The sequence below is a fragment of the Octopus sinensis genome, linkage group LG20 (genome assembly GCF_006345805.1).
Source record: "Octopus sinensis linkage group LG20, ASM634580v1, whole genome shotgun sequence".
NCBI lineage: Eukaryota > Metazoa > Mollusca > Cephalopoda > Octopoda > Octopodidae > Octopus > Octopus sinensis.
Window position 1 is genome coordinate 15,999,369 of NC_043016.1, and position 20,926 is coordinate 16,020,294.

The 20,926-nt window shown below is 35.6% G+C and overlaps 1 protein-coding gene across 1 annotated transcript in view; it reads right to left on the reverse strand.

Annotated features, from left to right (window-relative positions):
* The window catches only part of LOC115222688 (serine/threonine-protein phosphatase 4 regulatory subunit 4-like), a 108,356-nt gene that overhangs the window by 52,639 nt on the left and 34,791 nt on the right, over positions 1-20,926 (reverse strand). The window contains exons 3-6 of the mRNA XM_036511516.1: positions 8,818-8,923; positions 5,922-6,069; positions 1,639-1,831; positions 910-928 (exon numbers count right to left, since the gene is read on the reverse strand). Coding sequence (XP_036367409.1) covers positions 910-928; positions 1,639-1,831; positions 5,922-6,069; positions 8,818-8,923 — 466 coding nt within the window. The remainder of the gene's footprint in view (positions 1-909; positions 929-1,638; positions 1,832-5,921; positions 6,070-8,817; positions 8,924-20,926) is intronic.

Below are 20,926 nucleotides of genomic sequence, written 5' to 3' on the forward strand. Positions count from 1 at the left end.
TTAATATATATATATTACAATTAATTTATATCCATTGAATCTCTCCATTTTTAAACTAATAATATTTAATATTTTATCATATATTCATTGATGTTTTTGAAAACTTTGTGTAGGCTTCTGAGCAGGCATCACCAAGCTTTTGGCAAAATTTGATGGAGATTCTCTGCTCAACTTTCTCTGCCATGGTCAATAAAATGATCACACTACACACCTTCCTTCCAAGCACTGCTTAAACAACAGAAGTGATCTAGAACATTAAAACTTAGTGTGCATGCACAGCAGAGTTCGAGGTCAATCTGTGCCAAGCAGCTTGACTCTCTGTGCTGTGCTTTGTTACTATGGCAACAATCTGGATACTTATTGATCAGACCATGTATACGGGTGGTGCAGCACCCCGACTTGTCAGTCTGGTCGAACCATCCAACCCATGCCAGCATGGATAATGGATGATAGATGATGATAATATATATATATATATATATAGGGAGAGAGAGAGAGGGGAAAGGAACTTGTGTGTCTAAAGAAATGAGTTTGCAACACAGTTATGAATATTAAAGGATTAACTAAACCTTAAAGGATAAATGTTGAATAAATTGGTGTATGTTTGTTATGTATGGTGTGTGTGTGTGTGTGGTGTATGTATACACACACACACACACACAATATTATGAATGTTACAGAATCAAGCAGTTGATATTTGCAACTTATATGTATTTAAAGAGAATAATACTTCATGTTAGATATACATTACTACTACTACTACTACTACTGCTGCTGCTGCTGCCGTTAATTTTCAGGGGAATAGTCAATATTAAAAAACAAGACAAAGCAAGAAAAATAAAAATGAAGTAAAAGGTTTTGTGTTGGGATGCTTTGGTAATTTTAATTAAAAAAAATTAATATACTTACTTCTTTTGGATAACTGTTTTAGGTAATAGATCAATAACATCAAGTAAGGTTCCAAGCCATGCACTCGATATGTCTTGAAAACAATAAAAGCATACACATATATGTAGATATAAATATATATATATATATATGGTAATGTAATATAACAATAATAGAATAGAATATATTTTATATAGTGCAAGCTTTATCTGGAATAGGACTTAATACGCTAAGTTGAGAGGACATATTTATCACCCACTTCCTCATATTTCACACACTATCCATCCTGATACACCTAACTTTAACCAAGCCCTGTATGAACACCAGTTCCATCTCTGGTCTTCACAGTTGTGAATAGCATTTATTCAAAATAGGCTGTCAACTTTGATAGTGAGAGTGTTGTGTGTGTGTGTGTGTGTGTGTCTGTAATTTCAGAGTCTGAGCCAATAATAATTCATTTTACAATAAAAATCCGTTCCCACAATCATTATCTTTTCCTATATCCAGTTTTAAAAATTTAAAGGGAATCAATACCATTCAGTTATTCAACACCCATTTTAGATTTTTTCATGGTTTGGACAGGGATTAATCTTGAGGCAGAATTTTACAACTGAATGTTCTTTTTATCACTGACCCCAACCTGTTTTTCAGGTAAAGGATTTTTATACATACCACATGTCACCCACTCATAATGTCACCATGTAATGACTACAACATGGGGTATCAACAGTCTTATTCACATGCACATACATGATGGTGCAATATGGTTTCTGTCCACCAGATTCATTCATAAAGCATTGCTCAGCTGAGAGTAAAAGATATTTGCCCAAAGTGCCATTTAGTGCAACTGAACCTAAATGCATTTGGTTGAGAAGCAAAATTATTAACCACATTGCCACAAATATAACACTGGTTCCTGCTTTTCGGTCTTGCAACATCACATCTGTGAAATTCCATATTTCTAAGATTTAACCAAACCATTTCAGCTCCAAAATTACAGAGATGAATTGTTAATGTTAATATGATTACAGATGCTTGAATAATTAATCTCATTTTTAGAGTCAAAAGATTTTTTCACAATATAATTTACATATATAACATGTTTTCATTTCCGGTTGCCATGAAGTGACTCGTTCTTAGATATGTTCATAACATCAGACAAAATTTGAATTGAGAAACTTTATTTGAAAACTAAGAGAAATAATGTTATTATCCACCAAGCTATTTATACATGTGAAGTGTAAATGCCTCTGTCCAGAACCTAAGGTTCCATATTCAGATATAGTTAGGTACTGCACACACACGCACGCACACATCTGGAATTGAAATGACTGAGACAAAGGGAAGATGAACATTTTGAAGCATGATTCATTCCTGGAGAAAACTTGTAGTTTTAGGGCATTTTGTCCAAAGTTATCTTTAGTCTACCTCTACTGCGTACTGTACTTTCAGCTCATTTTGTTTTAAGCATACATCGTCTCCTCCCGTTATATGTCCATACATATATGCAGTGACTCTAAAATGGTGTACTATTGTGACCACACTAATGCACCACAAACAATACCTAAGTGTAGAGCATGCACAGCTGTCACTTGTGAGCAACTATGAATTAGCAGAAAACACTATACTTTCGCTAGTTGTTTATTAGGTGCTGCTAAATGAGAACAAACACAGATGATGCTCATTTGGCCTTCCACCTGATGTGACAACTAAAGGGGACAGGGTAGCTGCAACCCTTATCATACTGTACATTCCAGCAGGAGCAATGCAGAATGAAATGTCTTGGTTCAAGGATACAAATCATTTCAGAAAATCTCATCTTGAAGTCCAGGTTATTCATAATTTTGTTTTACAAGTAGGATTAACAATACAAATTAAGCAAAAGTTTAGAAAATTTCTAAAATCTTAACCTTACGAAGTCTATCAGTAGTATTTACATTTCCAAGCAAAGAACAATAATAATACTTTGTTTATTTCTACTGTACAATGACGTCAAAAAGATGGAGAACCACAGAGCTTTGGCACAATGGATAATGCATCTGACTACAAATCAGAAGAGTCTGGGTTCAACCCCTGGCAAGATCAAATTCTTTTTTTGTTGTTGTACACCTGAGCGCCGTATATAATAATCTCATTATTATTCTTTTAATGCCTGCTTTCACAAGACATCTTGTATTCAAAGGTTTTGTATCTCTTGTACTCAACAGACTATAATTCATTCCCATTCTTTAACATTTTTTAATTTTTATTTTTACAGCTTTGTCTGGGAAGGCATAATTTTTTTCAGGATCTCTGAGGCTGGTGGAAGGAAGGGATTCAGTTATCCCTAAACCAGGAATCTGAACAAATGCAGGCTCTCTACATTAACTACTGTATAACATTTCAATTATTACACAAGTTACACACCAAAGAACTTTAATTCAAACAATGTGAATATTCCAATATTTATATTGGAAATGGTGTGAAGATATAGGAGAAGCAATGTATCAATGAATTAACCATATTTATTACCCACTGTCCCTGGTTCTCAATGGATGATTGTCCATTTAAAAAATTCAAATTAGAACTTTCCATCAATATTTTAAGTAATACCATTTCACTAACCTCTTCTGTTGAAAGACAATGTTTGTTTCAATTAATTTTGAAAATAAAGAATTTAGTAAAATAACTGTCTTGATTAAGCTGGTGCTTGGAACAAATTAACATAAAATTTTGCTGGATGGTTTTTAGATGACTTTAACCCTTTAGCATTTAAACTGGCCATATCTGATCCAAATATTCTACCTGTTTTATATTTAAACCATCCACATCCAGCCTCTTACACCAACCCTACAATGTCATTTGAAAAATAAACAGTTACATCTTCAAAATCCAAAAGCTATGAGATAAAGCATGATTAATTCAAAGCAACGTGGATAAACAAGCATTACATTTGAAAGAGTAATGTTAAAGGGAAATTTGTGTTGAACTAAAGAGTGGTCTCAAGTAGGTTGGTATAAAAGGGGTAAGTCATATTTCAAATACTAGTTTAATAATGAAAAATTTAGTCAATTCATTAAGTTCTTCCAAATAGTGTTGATTACTTTTAAAATAAAATATCAGTAGTGTATTTCAAGAAAAAATATGGCTACAAAAATTAAAAGTGAAAAGCACCGTTTTGTAAACTGGACATTTATAGAAATTTGGAAATTGATCTGATACAGGAATTCAATTTCTTCCCAGAAGAACATTATAGTATTGGCAAATGACCTTCCCAATGTACAACATTATAATATTGTCTTAGATATAATTAGATTCACTGAGAAATTTAATGTTATTTATTTACATAGACTTGGAAACTAATCATAGCTACCTAATCTCTTTCCATAAAAGCATTCACAGCTTTACAACAATTGTATTATATATATAATTAGGTATATTGAGAAATCTATATAATAAGATATTTCTACTGTAGGATCAATGTTTTCCCATCAGTATCTGCCATAAGTGATTACTCTGCATGGTCACAATGCCTGTTAGAAAGACCAGTTGAGTCTCCCTCAAATCATGCTCCACCATCTAAAGGATGGAAGGAAATGTACAACAAAGATAATGTAGCCCTGAGACCATTTTACCTTAAGAAAAGATGGGATAGTCATGGCTGGAACAACTTTGATCATAAGTCTACATAAGGTCTAGCCTTGTGCTACATAAACACATGAAATCTGATAAGTCAATGTGAAGGAGACACCCATAAGTAGTTATATCAGATTCCTGGATATTTTTATGGAGTATCCACACCCAGAGACTCTTCTGAATCACTACAGAAGCGGTTTAACTGTTGCCTTCCTCTAAAGTTTGGCATTTTTCTTTCAGGATTAATAAGAACTTATTTAACTCTTTTGGGCTATTCTTTTTGCTTTGAATTAATCCTTGCACCATCTTGTAATTTCAAGATTTCAACGATGTGATTGTATATTTTTCGAATGACATTGTAGGGGAGGTGTGGAGGTCAGATCTGGCCAGTTTGGACATAAAACAGGTAGAATATTTGGGTTGGATATGGCTGGTTTAAATGCTAAAGGGTCAAGGTTAGGTGGACTGAGCCATTTTGGGGTTTAAGAATTCTAGCTTCTGCTGTAAACAATTCCATCTGAGGAACTCACATACAGCAAGATGTAGTAGGATTTGATCTGTGATCTCTCAGTGGGAGGTCTGCTATTCTATCCATTACAACATCTTTGGTACCACATATGGCAAGACTTATAAGATTGTCAGGAGGTATGTGTAATAATTATAAAAGGACTGCTGTGGACAGGACTTGAACTGTAACCTCTCAGATGTCCACTACTCACAAGGTCATTTGTGGCCTGATCCCATTCTATGGACTTTCACCATTTCTGTCTGTCAAATATCACTGCCAAGTTTTGGTTGAGCTAAGGCAATGGTAGAAGACAACTGGTACAAAGTACCATGTGGTGTAATTGAACCTAGAACCACATAGTTATGAAGCAAACTTCTTCTTCACACAAACATGGCTACCAATGACTACATTTGTTGGATCTCCATTGCTCTAAAATGCAAAAATATGAAAAATAATGAGGACGACTGAGATGGAATCATCTCACCATAGTTCTTTGCTTCCTCATCTTTCACTGACACCCTGCCATACACAACTTTACAAATGATGCAAACCAAGTCTTTATCTTATAACATGCCTCTTTGAGGCATGTTTGGATCTTTGGTACTTAGAATCAACTGGAGAGTTTCTATTAACACTTTTAAAACTTATCTTAAAAACAGCAGGTCTTGGAAAAATTCCAATGTTGGGTAATTACTCATGTCCTAGTAATAGCAATGCAAGAAGATACAACAGTAAATTTTATGATGCTCCCACTGCCGACAGTGATGATTCCACTGTGGTACCAAGTTACAGAAATGTGGTTTTTGTTTTTTAATTAGTTGCTTCATTCTTTGGACTGTGGCCATGTGTAATAATTACAAAGGTATGTCTTTATAAAGTGCATAATGAAGGTATTTTTTCTTTAATTTACCTGGATTCTTGTTATCGATGCTAGTAAGAATGGTTTGTAAAAACGTTTGTGCATAGTTCTGTACTGCAACTTGTTCTTTCTGTAATATTTGGAGAAATGCTGTCGATGCAGCCCGTTGTATGTCTGCTTGGGCATAGTTCAAAACCTCCTAATTAAGAAAAAGAAAACCAATTAATTAAAATAAACATACATTGCTTATAAAGCAAAAGTTGGTGTTGTTTAAATCAAATTATCCAACTTTCAACAAAACTGTAAAACACGTGCATTGAAGCTGATTTATCATCAAGTACAAAGCTTAATTTTGGTACTTTGATGATTGGCTGAATTTAAAACTAATACAAAATTTTGCTGTTGTAATTAAACAAGAGCAGAACAACATATTTCATCATCATTACTTTCTGACACCAGTAGTCTTTCTCACTAACCCACTTGACATCCATCTTTCTTTCTTAATACTCTCCTTCTCCACTATCATTTTACATTGATCTCCCTTCTGTCCAAACAAATTATTTTCCCCTTTCTCTTATCTATCCACTCACCCTTCATGTTCTGCCTCCACTCACCCCTATTCACCAATTCATCGCTAATTTTTTTTTTATTTCTTTCTACCTCCAATTACTCTCCTTTTTCTTGTCACCTAGTATACTGTACCCCTACTGTACCCCAACGCAGATCTTAGCATTGCAAGCTAACTAGTGCTGGTGAAAAAGAAAGGAGAAAAAGCAGCACCTAATACACTCTAAAGTGGTTGGTGTTAAGAAAGATGTCCAGCCATAGAAACCATTCCGGAAGAGACAATGGAGAATGATGCATTGGACTTATCGAATCCTGTCTAACCATCCATCCCATGCTACCACAGAAGACATCATCATCATCATTTAATATCCCCTTTTTTCCATGTTGGAAAGTTGAACATGAACTGACAAACCAGGGGGCTGTGCCAAGCTCTAGTGTCTGCTTTGGCAGGGTTTCTACAGCTGGATACCCTTCTCAATGCCAACCAATTCACAGAATGTACAAAGGGTGCTTTTAACCTGATATGTTAAAAGGTCAGAAAGTACCTACAAAATCAGATTCCTCAATTGAGTGTGGTGTAGTATTATGGGATAAGAAAGTGTGACAAAGGGGCAGGAAAAGGTGAATGGATGACTTGCCCACCTGGAAAGTGAGAGAGAGACGTGAGGTCAAGTTGCATGGTGAATATGTGAGAGAGAGAGAGAGAGAGAGAGAGAACAGGATGGAGGGAGAGGAAAAGGTGGGTGAGTGGGTTAGAGTGTGACAGATGATAAGATGTGGGAACTGAAGTGGAAGCAGTGAATATCAGAGAGGGGAAGTGAAAGAAAGGAGATAGGAACGGGTCAGGGAGGAGTAGGTGACAAGTGTTAGCAGTAGAGAAAAACATGTGTAAAATGATGATATTAGGGAGAGAAAGGAAACAGTTGGAGATGTAATATGTTTTTTCTCTTCTTTGCCTCACAACATAATGCCAATGGGTCTTTTGCATTGCACATCCTTATGGATGCAGGGACCACAATCCTCCTCAGTTGGTCTACCTTGTTTGGCTAGGCCACTATGTACAGTCTAGATTGCAATTGTTTAAATCAATCCTGGTACTAAACTGGTGCCTATTGTAACAACTTCAAAAACTTACAGGTAAAGTCAAACCAGTGAAACTTGAACTTACTCAGAAAATGAAAGGCTGAAACTTAACATCAAAAGATATTCTCGTCTGATTCTGCCAATTAATTACCATCTCTTGTAGCCTCTTGGTGATTCTTATTTGAGAAATAGATACGTGAAGTCTCTAACTCACTTGACTAAATCTTGGATTTCTAATTTGTTCAATGAAAACAAAAACTCTATACTTGAATATCGACATAGCTCTTGAACTAATCTATCCCCCTCCGTGTAGTTTTACAATTAGATGAAACAGATGGGTATGTAATTAACAAGCAACACAGCTTTTCGGTCAGTAATTCTGCTGATTATTAATTATCTGGATATTAGATACACACCTGTCAGTTGAAAAAAGAAAACCCCAAAAAACCCTTAATTCTTTAAAAGGAATAGCTGGACTAACAGAGATTACCTATTAAGTTGATTACCAAAACTAAATTCAAAATTTGAAAACTAAAATTTTTTTTTTAAAGTCCACCACCTACCTTTAACATTTAAACTGCCAATTTCCAGCCTAAATATTCAACCTGTTTTAAGTCTAAACTGACCAAATCTGGCCTCACTGGTGCTACTCTACAATCAGCATTTAAATTAGATATTTCTGGCCCAGATATCCGATTAGTTTTATGGTTAAACTGGCCAGATCTGGCCTCTTACACTTACTCTACAGTGCCATTCTCAAAATAATGACATCATCAAGATCTCAAAGCTATGAGATTAATTCAAAACAATATGAATAAATAAGCATTTTATTTGAACAAGTAATTTAAATGCTACAGTGTTAATGGTCTTCACAAAGATTACAGTAGCAACTGCGAACTTTGCATAGCTTTAGACTTTGGTAAGGGGAGAAAAAAAAATTCCCATTGGTTACTCATTGGTCACTGCAGGATATGGCAGTATTTGCAAACCAGAAACCTGGTTTTAATTGGAATTAACCAAATGAAATCTCTACTTCATGTTTTCTTCTTTATATTGATAGCAATCAGATGAAATCTGACAAATTTGTCTTTGTCTTGAAAACATTAATAAAAGTATATTTCTTTGTAGAAAGACTAGATTTTATTATGTTACCTAATTGCCTTCTACATTCAGTACTGTCATTTTCCCCCATGCTGTTTCAAACAAGTTTTATGAGACACACTAATTTAACAGTAAACGATTTATTGAAATGCTTCACATACACAATTACATAATTTCAGAAAAGTTTTAATCTTACTTGTATTCGAGGCACCACTTTTTCTAGACATTCTGTAGAACCAGATTTCAAAAGGTCAGGTAAATTGTTAACTACACTGAGTTGTTGGGATTCATTTCGGGCACATCTGGAAAATAACAGAGATAACAATAAGGATGATATTGTGATGTGTGGTATTTGAGTTGTGGTTTCATCCAATTTTTCCAAGCATGTGATTGGTTGGTTAATCTCAAATGTCTACGGGATAGTAAATATATATAGAGGGTGTTCAAAAAGTCTCTCCGCAGTAAGTGTTTTATTGCAAAATGAATATTTCTAAGATGGTATAAGACTACAAAAAGAATATATTAGACTTTACCAGACTTTAACAAACTTTATAAGAGGGGTTTAAAGTGTCGTCCTTCATTTTCAATACATAAGTTGACTCTCCTACACATGTTTTGAAATACATCTTGGAGAGAAAAAATTCACTGCAGAGAGACTTTTTGAACACCTTATATATATACACACACACACACACACAATGGGTTTTTAGCATTCATTTTTTGATGCTTGCATGGGTTAGATGGAGTTTATTGAAGCAGATTTTCAAGGACCAGATGCTCCTCCTGTCACCTGTTTCCAAGTAAAGTAATATTTTCTCATGACCGATGGAATTTCACAGAACTTTGGAAACAAAGGACACCACTTCCATTACAGTAACAGTCATTTTACAACTATCATGTAATGTGGAAAGCAAAGAGGCAATAAAACACACACACACACACACCAGCATGCACACACACACACACACAAACAGGCTTCTTTCAGTCCATCTACCAAAACCACTCACAAGGCTTTGGTCAGCTTGAAACTATAGTAGAAGACACTCACCCAAGGTGCCATACAGTGGGAGTGAACCCAGAACCATGTGGTTGGGAAACAAACTTCATGCCACCCAGCCACACCTGCACCTGTATGTATTTGCACTATCTAAACAGTGTTTTGTTTTGTGGGAGATAGGATTTAAAGAAGAATGGTTCACAGTTGGAGTTTCTTTTTCCTTTACAAATCTAATATTGCTCAAGATTGGATTAATAGTAAAATATAGACAAAATGTGCCCCAGCATGGGCCGCAGTGTAATGACTGAAACAAGTAAAAGATATACCTCATTCTGTCCTTGAATGATCATACACAAACCAACAGAGATGATAATAAAATCACAAATAGTACTGATTACACGAATACTGACTGTGGTCATGTCATAGCAATTTCTGTTTTGTTGCTTTGGATGTGCAGTTGCCATATTTAAATCTACAGAATGTCTAAATGAATTTCTGAGCAAGAGAAAGGACTGAACATGCAAATTTAATTTACCAACTGAACTTCATGCTTTAGTTACTGGTCTACTGTTCCAGCATGGCCTCGATATATTAAAAAAGAAAAGGGGAGATAAATGCTCAAATACATTAAAATCACAACACTATTGTCTTTAGATTAAAACTAAGGCATAATTGACAAAATCATGGTTCTAGGTTCAAACTTTGGCCCAGTTCAGGTGGAGTATCACAAAATGATTGGAGATATCAATATCACATCCAAGATGAGGAAATGTGAGCATTTTAAATGTTTCTTCATGAAATTGACGAGAGAGAGAAAGTGTGTGTGTGTGCGTGTGCTAGAGTTATATTTCAAACCTGCCAGAGGCTAACTACTGAATATATTTCTGTTTTACAAACAGCTCTGGGATTAGTAGTACAGTGGTTAGAATGAGAAGAGTTAGGTAGGACATTGACTTCTACAACAGCGAAGTTTGTCTAAGAATTTCTCTAACAGAGAGAGAAAGAGAGAGATGGTTATATGTTCAGTGGATGTTTGAATGGGTTGGTGGTGTGCAGGTCATCTAACTACAAAGCTCCCATTCCAATATACTTCTGTGAATTAAAAGGAGATTGCAAACCATGTAAAGATAGCAAGTAATCATTTATACTCCATTATTTTAACACCAGTTTTATCAGATTACATACAGCTTTGCAGCCTGAGATTATCCCTAATCAAGTAGAAGGTATACAAATCTTTTCTAAATTACCAACAAAGTTCAGAACCAATGCCAATTTTGGTGATGGAAGGACATTGCAGCTAATATTGACAGTTAATTTGATGCCAACACCTTGTTGAGCTCAAGTTAACAACATAGATTGACTTCCTGGAAATGGAAGCCAAATCTCCCTCAAATCAAATTCTACTGTTTCAGAAAAAGACATTTTATAGTCTTAATTTTTTAAAGGTGTCTATGGCACCCGTAGCCTTTGTAAACCTCCAAGACTGGTGAGATTAATGCTGTTAATGTTTCCCTTGAATCTTTGCAAGAATGACATGAGGTGGGAGGGGAATCCAGAAGAGTGACATTTTGGGGAAGAAGGACTGGATGTAGTGATCAATGTTGGGCTAGAGAGGCAGCAGACTCAAATGGTAGAAAGCCAGGCAATATTACCATACAGAATTGAATCATTAAATGAACCTCTGTGTGATTATTCCATCTGCAAAAGTAGCAGCCCCGCCCCTCAGGTAACACCTGTTTTAAAAACAACATATTGCATACTGTGGTCCTTAGATTCCTCTGCACACAGGGAAAAAAATGTGATGGTTATGGCTGGAATGCTTTTAGTTATAGATTTGCTCAATCAAGGCTTACTTGGGACTGAACAAAATGTTTGGCCAATGAAACAGCTTTTACATGATTAATAAAACTTGCTAGAAATAGTAGCCGAGTCAATCTTTGATAATTGGTTAATGTAGTCTTATATACACCTAAATGATTTGTTTTTATAAGTCTGGTTATTCAAAGTTGATCTGGGAATTCATAACCTTACAGTAACAAAGAAAAATAAAAGTGTAATTAAAAAAAAAAAAAGATATCTTAGATTGTAGGTGTGCTTGATCATGACCAATCTGAAGCTAAAGAACAGCCATGCTCAAAAATATTCCACATTCTCTATTAAAAAAATTCTGCTGGATGTTTCATTTCATCTTTGCAGAAGAAATTTCAAAAAATCTACCAGTTATATTCTAGGACCAAATCCACTGTTGCTAAATTGTAGAGAATGTCAAGAACTAAAGTAGCTACTTTCATTTAAACAAACTTCTGAAAATTTCTTTCCGTTATTTTGAAAATTCAAACACTTTTGTTTGAGCAAATCTGCTTTTGAACAAATAAGGTAGTCGAAGGGTTAAGAATTTAATATTTTCTCACTTTGATGTTTCACATCATTTCTTCATTGCACTTGGCAGTTCCATATCATCTAACTACAGGCATTAAGAAACTGTTAAATCTATGGTGCCACAATGAAAGACAAAATAACCCCCAAGAATCCCAAAAGTGATCGACAGAATGTTTGACTTTCACTCATTAACATTGCTCAAACATTAATGGAGAATTTTCCAGTTAAAAAAAAAAGGGGGAGTGTGGGTGTATAGTCATGTAGGTGATGACGGGAGACTTAAAGAAAGCATAAAAGACTAAATGATACCACAGTGCCATTGAAACGAAATAAAAGCCGTTCTCAACATTGCAGAACATATTTGTCATAAATTATAGTTTATAGTCACATTTTCAAAAGAAGAAAAAAAGCTAATAAAAAAAAAAAATGGCATTAGGTGATTAGCATGGGAATATGAAAAAAAACCCCAACAAAAGCAAAAAAAACCAAAACAAACTACAAGGTTGATAAGCTCTTTTATATGTCAACCCCTCACTCACTCACCATCAGACTTTGGTTATTTTTCTATTTCTAATACATCAAGCAATTATATCCTTTCAGAGTAGCTGGGATATTGCACTCAATTATCGGCAATTTGAGATGGGAGTTAAAGGATCTGTTCGTACATAATTAAAATTAACAGTTTAGGGAGACAGGGAAGCAACGTAGAAAACAAGGGCACAAACCAACTCTCTTATTTGCTGCCACAAATCAACGTGAGTGAAGGTTATTAACTAAATTCAGTTTTCGAAGAATATATTTATCAGACAACAATAAAAATATTTGGGAAAGATGAAATTTAAAGGATTAGGGGAAGGGAAAGAAATTCCCTATCGTTCAAATGTTATTAGAAATTCCAATTTAATATTGAAATAAATTGTATGATCAATTCATTTTAAATATAAGGGATAGATGAGAGTCTGAAGGAAACTGAAAAAAACCCCCAAAAAACAAAAAATGAATAAAAGATTTTCAAATATAAGGTTTAGAGGAGGAGTTAAACCAAATGATAAAATTTAGGGGGGAAGTTGCAGCCAGGTTTTTTTTTTTTTGACGTAGGAGAGAAATTGAGATACAGCATTGTTTTACATCCTCTGTAAACTTTTTCCTGAAGAATGATGATCTGAATGTTGGATTTTCCACTCACCGTAGAAAGTTCACTGAATTCTTTTTGTCAATTTTACTAAATAATAATACTTGTCTAACCAACAGAGACCAACACCAATTGGGAAGTTAACCAAACTATAAGCTGTAGAAACACTGCCAGATCAGACTGGAGCCTGGTGCAGCCTTCTGGCTTCCCAGATCCCCGGTCGAACCATCCAACCCATGCTAGCATGGAGAACGGACATTAAACGATGATGATGATGATAAGGTTCAGGTAACTAAAAATATGGTAAGAAATAACAAATCTTTACAAAATAAAATGGTTAGTTTAAATCACAATATTAATTATGGTTTGGTGAAATCAAGGGAATAGTTCTAATGTGAAAGATAACTTATATATTATGCTCTATTTAGTTACTTTGGTCTTCTCAGGCTGATGATTAAATCAATCATTCAATATATATATACTATATATATATATATTACTTATATATTGATCATTCATTTTTATACTTTTTGAGATCTAGTTATATATTTTATAAAAATATATTCTATTTGTTATTTATGTTTTGGTTTATGTCTATCACTGAGTTGCATAATAGTGGTTTTATCTCATATATATATATATATAATATATATATATATATATATATAATAATAAATATTAGGGAATATATCCAATTTACAGGGAAAAAAAATCAGATTTAGGATTAAATCCAATTTTATAGTAAAATATTATAAAATATTATTTGAGACAAAACCACTATTTTGCAAAACAACAAGGAAAGACTTAATCAATACATAAAATTTAATAAATAGTCAAAAAAAACCGCCACTACAATCGTTTCTTGTCTTGATCGACAATCTTCAGGTGGACTTCCAATCTAAAAAATCAAAATTTTAAAATATAAAATAATACTTTTAAATAATTAAAGTATAAATGAAAAAATATAAGTATATAATCCATATATAACCTATATATAATCCATATCGAAAATATAGACTAATTACCACGAATTCCCTAAAAAAACCATGATAAAACAAAACTCTTAAAAACATATAACGATAAAATCTCCCTTTGCTAAACTCTATAACAAACCTATAAAGTAAACCCCCTAACCTAAACATTCACACACAAATACACACACGTAAACCACAGACTCACGACTTATACACATACCTATACTAACTTATAAACCTCAATATACACCAAAAACCACTCCCTCCCCACACAGACAAATTAACACATACATCCCAAAACCTAAATAACAAACCCATATACACATTCACACACAAAACACACACTCACACGCAAAACACTCACACACAAAAGATACATATACTCCCTCACATATACGCCTATACATACTCACTAAAACTCGACATATACAACAATACTTACACACCCACAAAAAACATTATATACATTTATGAGCTTTAACTCACCTTAGCATCTCTAACAAACAACTTGCAGTAACCCAATCCCATTCTCTATGCCTACCTCACTACTACACTATTCCATTCACATTCCAAGCAACGCTAGTCCACCACCCGGTTATTCACGTGGCAAAACGAACACCACTCAAAAATTATGAATGAAACAATGTAAAAAAATAACCAACACCTAAAATAGACAAAATACCACGAATTACCTAAAAAAACCATGATAAACCAAAACTCATAAAAGCATATAACGATAAAATCTCCCTTTACTAAACCCTATAACAAACTTATATAGCAATCCCCCTAACCTAAACATTCACACACAAAAAACCCACACGTAAACCACAGACCCAGACTTATACACAACCTATACTAACTTATAAACCTCAATATACACCAAAAACCACTCCCTCCCCATACAGACAAATTAACACATACATCCCAAATCCTAAATAACAAACCCAAATACACATTCACACACAAACACACACACACGCAAAACACACACACACAACAGATACATATGCTCCCTCACATATACGCATATACATACTCACTAAAACTCGATATATACAACAATATTTACACCCACACTCATACAGATAAATAAATTAATTATACAATAAAAACTCACAACCAATCTCATATACATAAACACTCTTATGAAAACAACAATAAATACATCGTAATTAACCAGAATATCAAAATAACATTATGACATAAGGATAAATCAAATACATACTTACAATTCAGTTACAAATTATGAAGTGAAATTAGATTCTTAGCCGTTAAAAAACCAAACAAAATTACGTTACCATGGAAATAACTAATGTAAAAAAAGAATACGCGCCATAGAAAGTAAACGTCATTCATAGTATGAATGGAGAAATATAATAAATGGAACTAAAAACTATTTCCACGTAGCAAACCAACGCTACTTAAAAAAAATTTATTATGAATGGATTCTTTAAAAACTATCATGAAAAATCAATTATATACATTTATGAGCTTTAGCTCACCCTAGCAACTCTAACAAACAACTTACAGTAACCCATACTCAATGCCTACCTCATTACCACCCTAATCCATTCACAATTCCAAGCAACACTAGTCCACCACCCTGTTACAATTCCCAACTCTACCCATTCATTCACAATTTCAACGACGTTCCCTTCAACACACACACACACATTCTGAGTTTAAATCCCGCTGAGGTCAACTTTGCCTTTCATCCATTTGGGGTTGATAAAATAATAAAGTACGAGTGAAGTACTGGGGGTCAGTGTGATTGACTTGTTCTCTCTCCTCAAAAATGCAAGGCTTGAATCCTACAAGAGACTAGCACCCTATTCAGAGGAAATGTGATCGGATCAATAATATGTCATAGGAACCAGGTAAGCAATCTTATAAGTTCTAGTTACCAATAAAAAAAAGTATATATATATAATGTATCATCATTGTTTAACGTCTACTTTCCACGCTGGCATGGATTGGATGGTTTGACTGAGGTCTGGAAAACCAGTGGCTGCACCAAGCTCCAATCTGATCTGGCAAGGTTTCTACAGCTAGATGCCCTTCCTAATGCCAACCACACCGAGAGTGTAGTGGGTGCTTTTTACGTGCCACCGGCATGGGAGCCAGTCAGAGGGCACTGGCATTGGCTACGTTTGGATGGTGCTTTTTATGTGCCTCTGGCACAGAAGCCAGTCAGGTCGACCTGGCATTGATCACGTTTGGATGATGTCTTTTACATGCCACCTGCACGGGAGTCAGTCAGGGGGTACTGGCATTTGGATGATGTCTTTTACATGTCACTGGAAGGGGAGCCAGTCAGGGGCACTGCCTACGTTTGGATGGTGCTTTTTATGTGCCTCTGGCACAGAAGCCAGTCAGGTAGACCTGGCATTGATCACGTTTGGATTATGTCTTTTACATGCCACCTGCACGGGAGTCAGTCAGGGGGTACTGGCATTGACGGCATTTGGGTGATGTCTTTTACATGTCACTGGAAGGGGAGCCAGTCAGGGGGCACTGGCCACTGCTATGTTTTTGGTTTTACTTGACTCAACAGGTCTTCTCAAGCATATCATATTGCCTGACGCATCAAAGGTACTTTTAAATGGGCTGGACATGCAACACTGGCATCAGTCATGGCTGCAATCTCACTTTAGTTGCTGGGTCTTCTCAATCACAGCATATCTCCAAAGCTAACCCTAATTTTCACCTTTAAAGGTATTTTAATATGTTGGCCACTTGGTGAAATTTTTGAAAAAAATTTTATCCTATATTAGAAGCAAATATATATATATATTTCGTTTTTGTATTTGGCTTGCAAGATTCTTTATATGAGTTCATGTGTTGAAGCACATTATGTTGTGTCTGGGGCGCAAAAAGAAAATGACTCTCCCCAGATGCAACAGTATATATATATATATATATAGGAAATAGTGACACAACAAGGCACCAATATTTGCTGGAAATAACAGTCGATAACTGTATGATGCTATGTAAAGCTTCACTAAATGTATAGAGGCAAAGAAGATGTGTGCGGATGGTGAGCATAAAAAATTTTGTCTTACTTCTAGGAAGAATGCTAGATAAATGGACACCCTAGAATGGATAACCTAGTACTCGAGTTTCGGACTTTCCAGAATACGTTATCATAAATCTGGTTAGTTTTCTTCAGCTAGGTTCATTGAAGACAAAATTTAAAATATCCGCTACATAAATGCCAGTATATTTGGCTGATATGCCTAGCCACAAACAGAACTGAGATCAGTGAAAAAGCTTTATGTAAAAATTATAAATAGTATTGCAATACAATGGTATTATTTTCCAGCTAAAAAAATCGTAAAGGTAGAATTCTTATATATATATATCATCATCATCATCATCATCATTTAGTGTCCGTTTTCCATGCTAGCATGGGTTGGACGGTTCTACTGGGGTCTGTGAAGCCAGAAGGCTTCATCAGGCCCAGTCAAATCTGGCAGTGTTTCTACGGCTGGATGCCCTTCCTAACGCCAACCACTCCGTGAGTGTAGTGGGTGCTTTTTACGTACCTTTTTTAAACCTATCAGTCTCTTTTGCTGAACCACTAAGTTACGGGGATGTAAATACATGAACATAGGTTGTTCAGTGGTGATGGGAGGTGGGGTGGCATACACACAGACACATGCGATGGGCTTCTTCCAGTTTCCATCTACCAAATCCACTCACAAGGCTTTGGTTGACCCAAAGTTACAGTAGAAAACATTTTTCCAAGGTGCCAAGCAGTGGGACTGAACCCAGAACTATGTGGTTTGGAAGCAAGCTGCCTACTAACACACACAAAAATCTCACCAATGCAAGGAAACTGAAAAATCATGCCTTTTTGAAACAAATTCCCTTGAGACATTACTTAGCATTTAGTTGATGAATGGGGCCCTATTATAAACCCTGTAATTAATGATGCTATTGCTTGTTGATTGCAATTACTGAATGTATCCTTTTTGTTTATCTTCATTACAACAGAATGTAATTTGGTAGATAATTAGCTGCTTTATCATGCAGGTCATTTTTCTTTCTTTTATTTTTAAGTTTTTAATTTAAATGAGCAAAAGCAGTTTCCACCATTTTAAATTGATACAAAACAAGTATGGAATTGGAAATAATTAATCATCAATTAAACATTTTGTAAATAGTCCAATAATTGGCTGTGTCGTTAAGAAACTTGCTTTGCAATCATGTGATTTTGGTTTTAGTCCTACTGTGCTGCACCTTGGGCAGTTGTCTTCTACTCTAGCCCTGGATTGAGCAAAGCCTTGTGGTGGATTTGGTGAATGGAAACTGTGTGGAAGCCCATCATATGTGTGTGTGTGTTTTGTGTTTGTACCTTCCTACCACTTGAGAACAGGTTGTTGGTTTGTTTATGTCCCTGTAACTTAGTGGTTTGGCAAATGATAGAGTAAGTATCAAACCTAGAATAAAAATACTGGGTCTGATATGTTTGACTAAACCCTGGCATGGCTGCAATCCAATGATAAAAGAATAATATATTAAAACAAAGTTAAAATCTGGTCATAGAGTGACCAATGGCTTTGTATCCATGAAAGCTACAGCCTTGTGGATAGCCAATCAGACTCTATAGTTGTCAATCAGACACAATGGCTGTCCACAAGGCTGTAGCTTTTGTAGATACAAAACCACTGGTCACTCTACGACCAGACTTTAACTTTATGTTTCAATATTTACTGCTCTATTCTTTAGAGCGTGCTTCTTATACTGATATATCTTATATTGACAAACAATATATATATAAGTAGGGGTTCACCAAGGATCAGTCCTTAGTCCCCTCTTATTCAACAGAGTCCTCCAGGCAATAACAAAGGAATTCAAGACAGGATGCCTCTGAGAGCTCCTCTATGCTGATGACCTTGCTCTAATAGCCGAGTCACTGCCAGAAGTATAGACGAAGTTTAGGGGTGGAAACAAGGTCTAGAATTGAAGGGCCTTAGGGTTAACCTAGCAAAAACCAAAGTCTTAGTAAGTAGAGAGGCTGACAAATCATAAAACCCTTCAGGTAGATGGCCCTGCTAAATCTGTAGGAAAGGCATGGGTAGAAACTCCATAACTTGTACCTGGCATAAGCTATGGACACATAAAAGGTGCAGCAATATCAAAGAAAGGTTAACCAGGAAGATAGCTTTTGTGTGTGGCAGATGCACAGGGGCAATAAACACCGAAAATGTACAGATTCCATCACATGCCAAGGGGAAAAACTAGAAGTAGTTAATAGCTTCTGCTAGCTAGGTGACCAAGTCTGTAGTGGAGGTGGTTGCTCTGAGAGTGTAGCGACTAGAGTAAGAATAGCCTTGGTAAAGTTCAGGGAGTTCCTACCTCTGCTGGCAACTAAGAGCCTCTCACTCATGATGAAAGGTAGACTGTATGATGCATGTGTGCAAACTGCCATGCTACATGGAAGTGAAACATGGGCCATGAATGCTGAGGACATGTGTAGGCTTGAAAGAAATGAAGTTAGTTTGATCCGCTGGATGTGTAATGTCAGAGTGCATACATGACAGAGTGTAAGTGCCCTGAGAGAAAAGTTGGACATAACAAGCAGCAGATGTGGTGTGCAAGAGAGGCAACTGTGCTGGTATGGTCATGTGTTAGGTGTGGATGAGGAGAGATGTGTGAAGATATGCCGCACCCTAACAGTGGAAGGAACATGTGGAAGAGGTAGACTGAGGAAGATATGAAATGAGGTGGTGAAGCATGTCCTTCGAACATTGGGCTTCACAAAGGCAATGACAGGAAACCAGGACCTTTGGAGATACACTGTGATTGAGAAGGCCCAGCAACTAAAGTGAGTGTTTTAAATCTGGGTTTAAGTCACATGTTTTATATATATATATATATATATAATCATACACCTTCTGGAAAGATGAGTGGTTTAAAAAGAAAAAATATTAGAATGTTGCCTTGGAATATTTGTTTTGGCTCTTTTTGAGTTCAAATCCTGTCAAAGTAAGCTTTGCCTTTCATCCTTTCTGGTTCAATAAAATAAAGCACCAGTCTAAGATTGGGATGATGGAATCATTAGAGCAGTGGACAAAATGTTTTGTCCAAAATTGGTTCCAGCTCCTTAAGTTCTGTGTATCTGGGTAGTTGTGATGGATATGTTTTTAGCTAGATGACAAGATGGTGTCTTATAGTAAAAAGAAAAAAAAAAAGAAAAGTCAACTAAGAAATTAATGGTAAACCATGTTTGTATTACCCCAGGTAAATTCCACAATTCATTTTTTTACCAGGGTACTACATGTCTGTTCAGTCTCTCCAGATAAGAACTCTTATGGAAGCAGAGTTGGCTGCAGTTAGTTTTAAAGTCTGAACACAGTGAACAAATGCTAAGAAGCATTCAATCTGATGCTGCCATGACTGACAACTTATGTCAAGGAAGTCATCAGCAATCATTTGGTACGAAGGGAGCGTGGTGGATTATTGAGACAAATTCTCTATGGCTAGATGCCCTTCCTGTTGCCAATCTTCATCTGTTTCCAAGCAAGGAAATATTTCCTTATGGCCAGACATAGTCTTGCAGAAGACTGAAAACAAAGGATACTGTTTGCATGACAATGACACACACTCACAATTATGATATATGAAAGCTAAGAGACGGTAACACACACACATAGATGCAAAGGGCTTCTTTCAGTTTCCATCTACCAAATCTACTCACTAAACTCTGGTTGGCTTGGGACTACAGAAGACATTTGCTCAAGATGCTAAGCAGTGAGAACCAGGAACCAAACTTCTTACCACATGCTCAAACCTGCATCTACATGACTTATTTTATCAA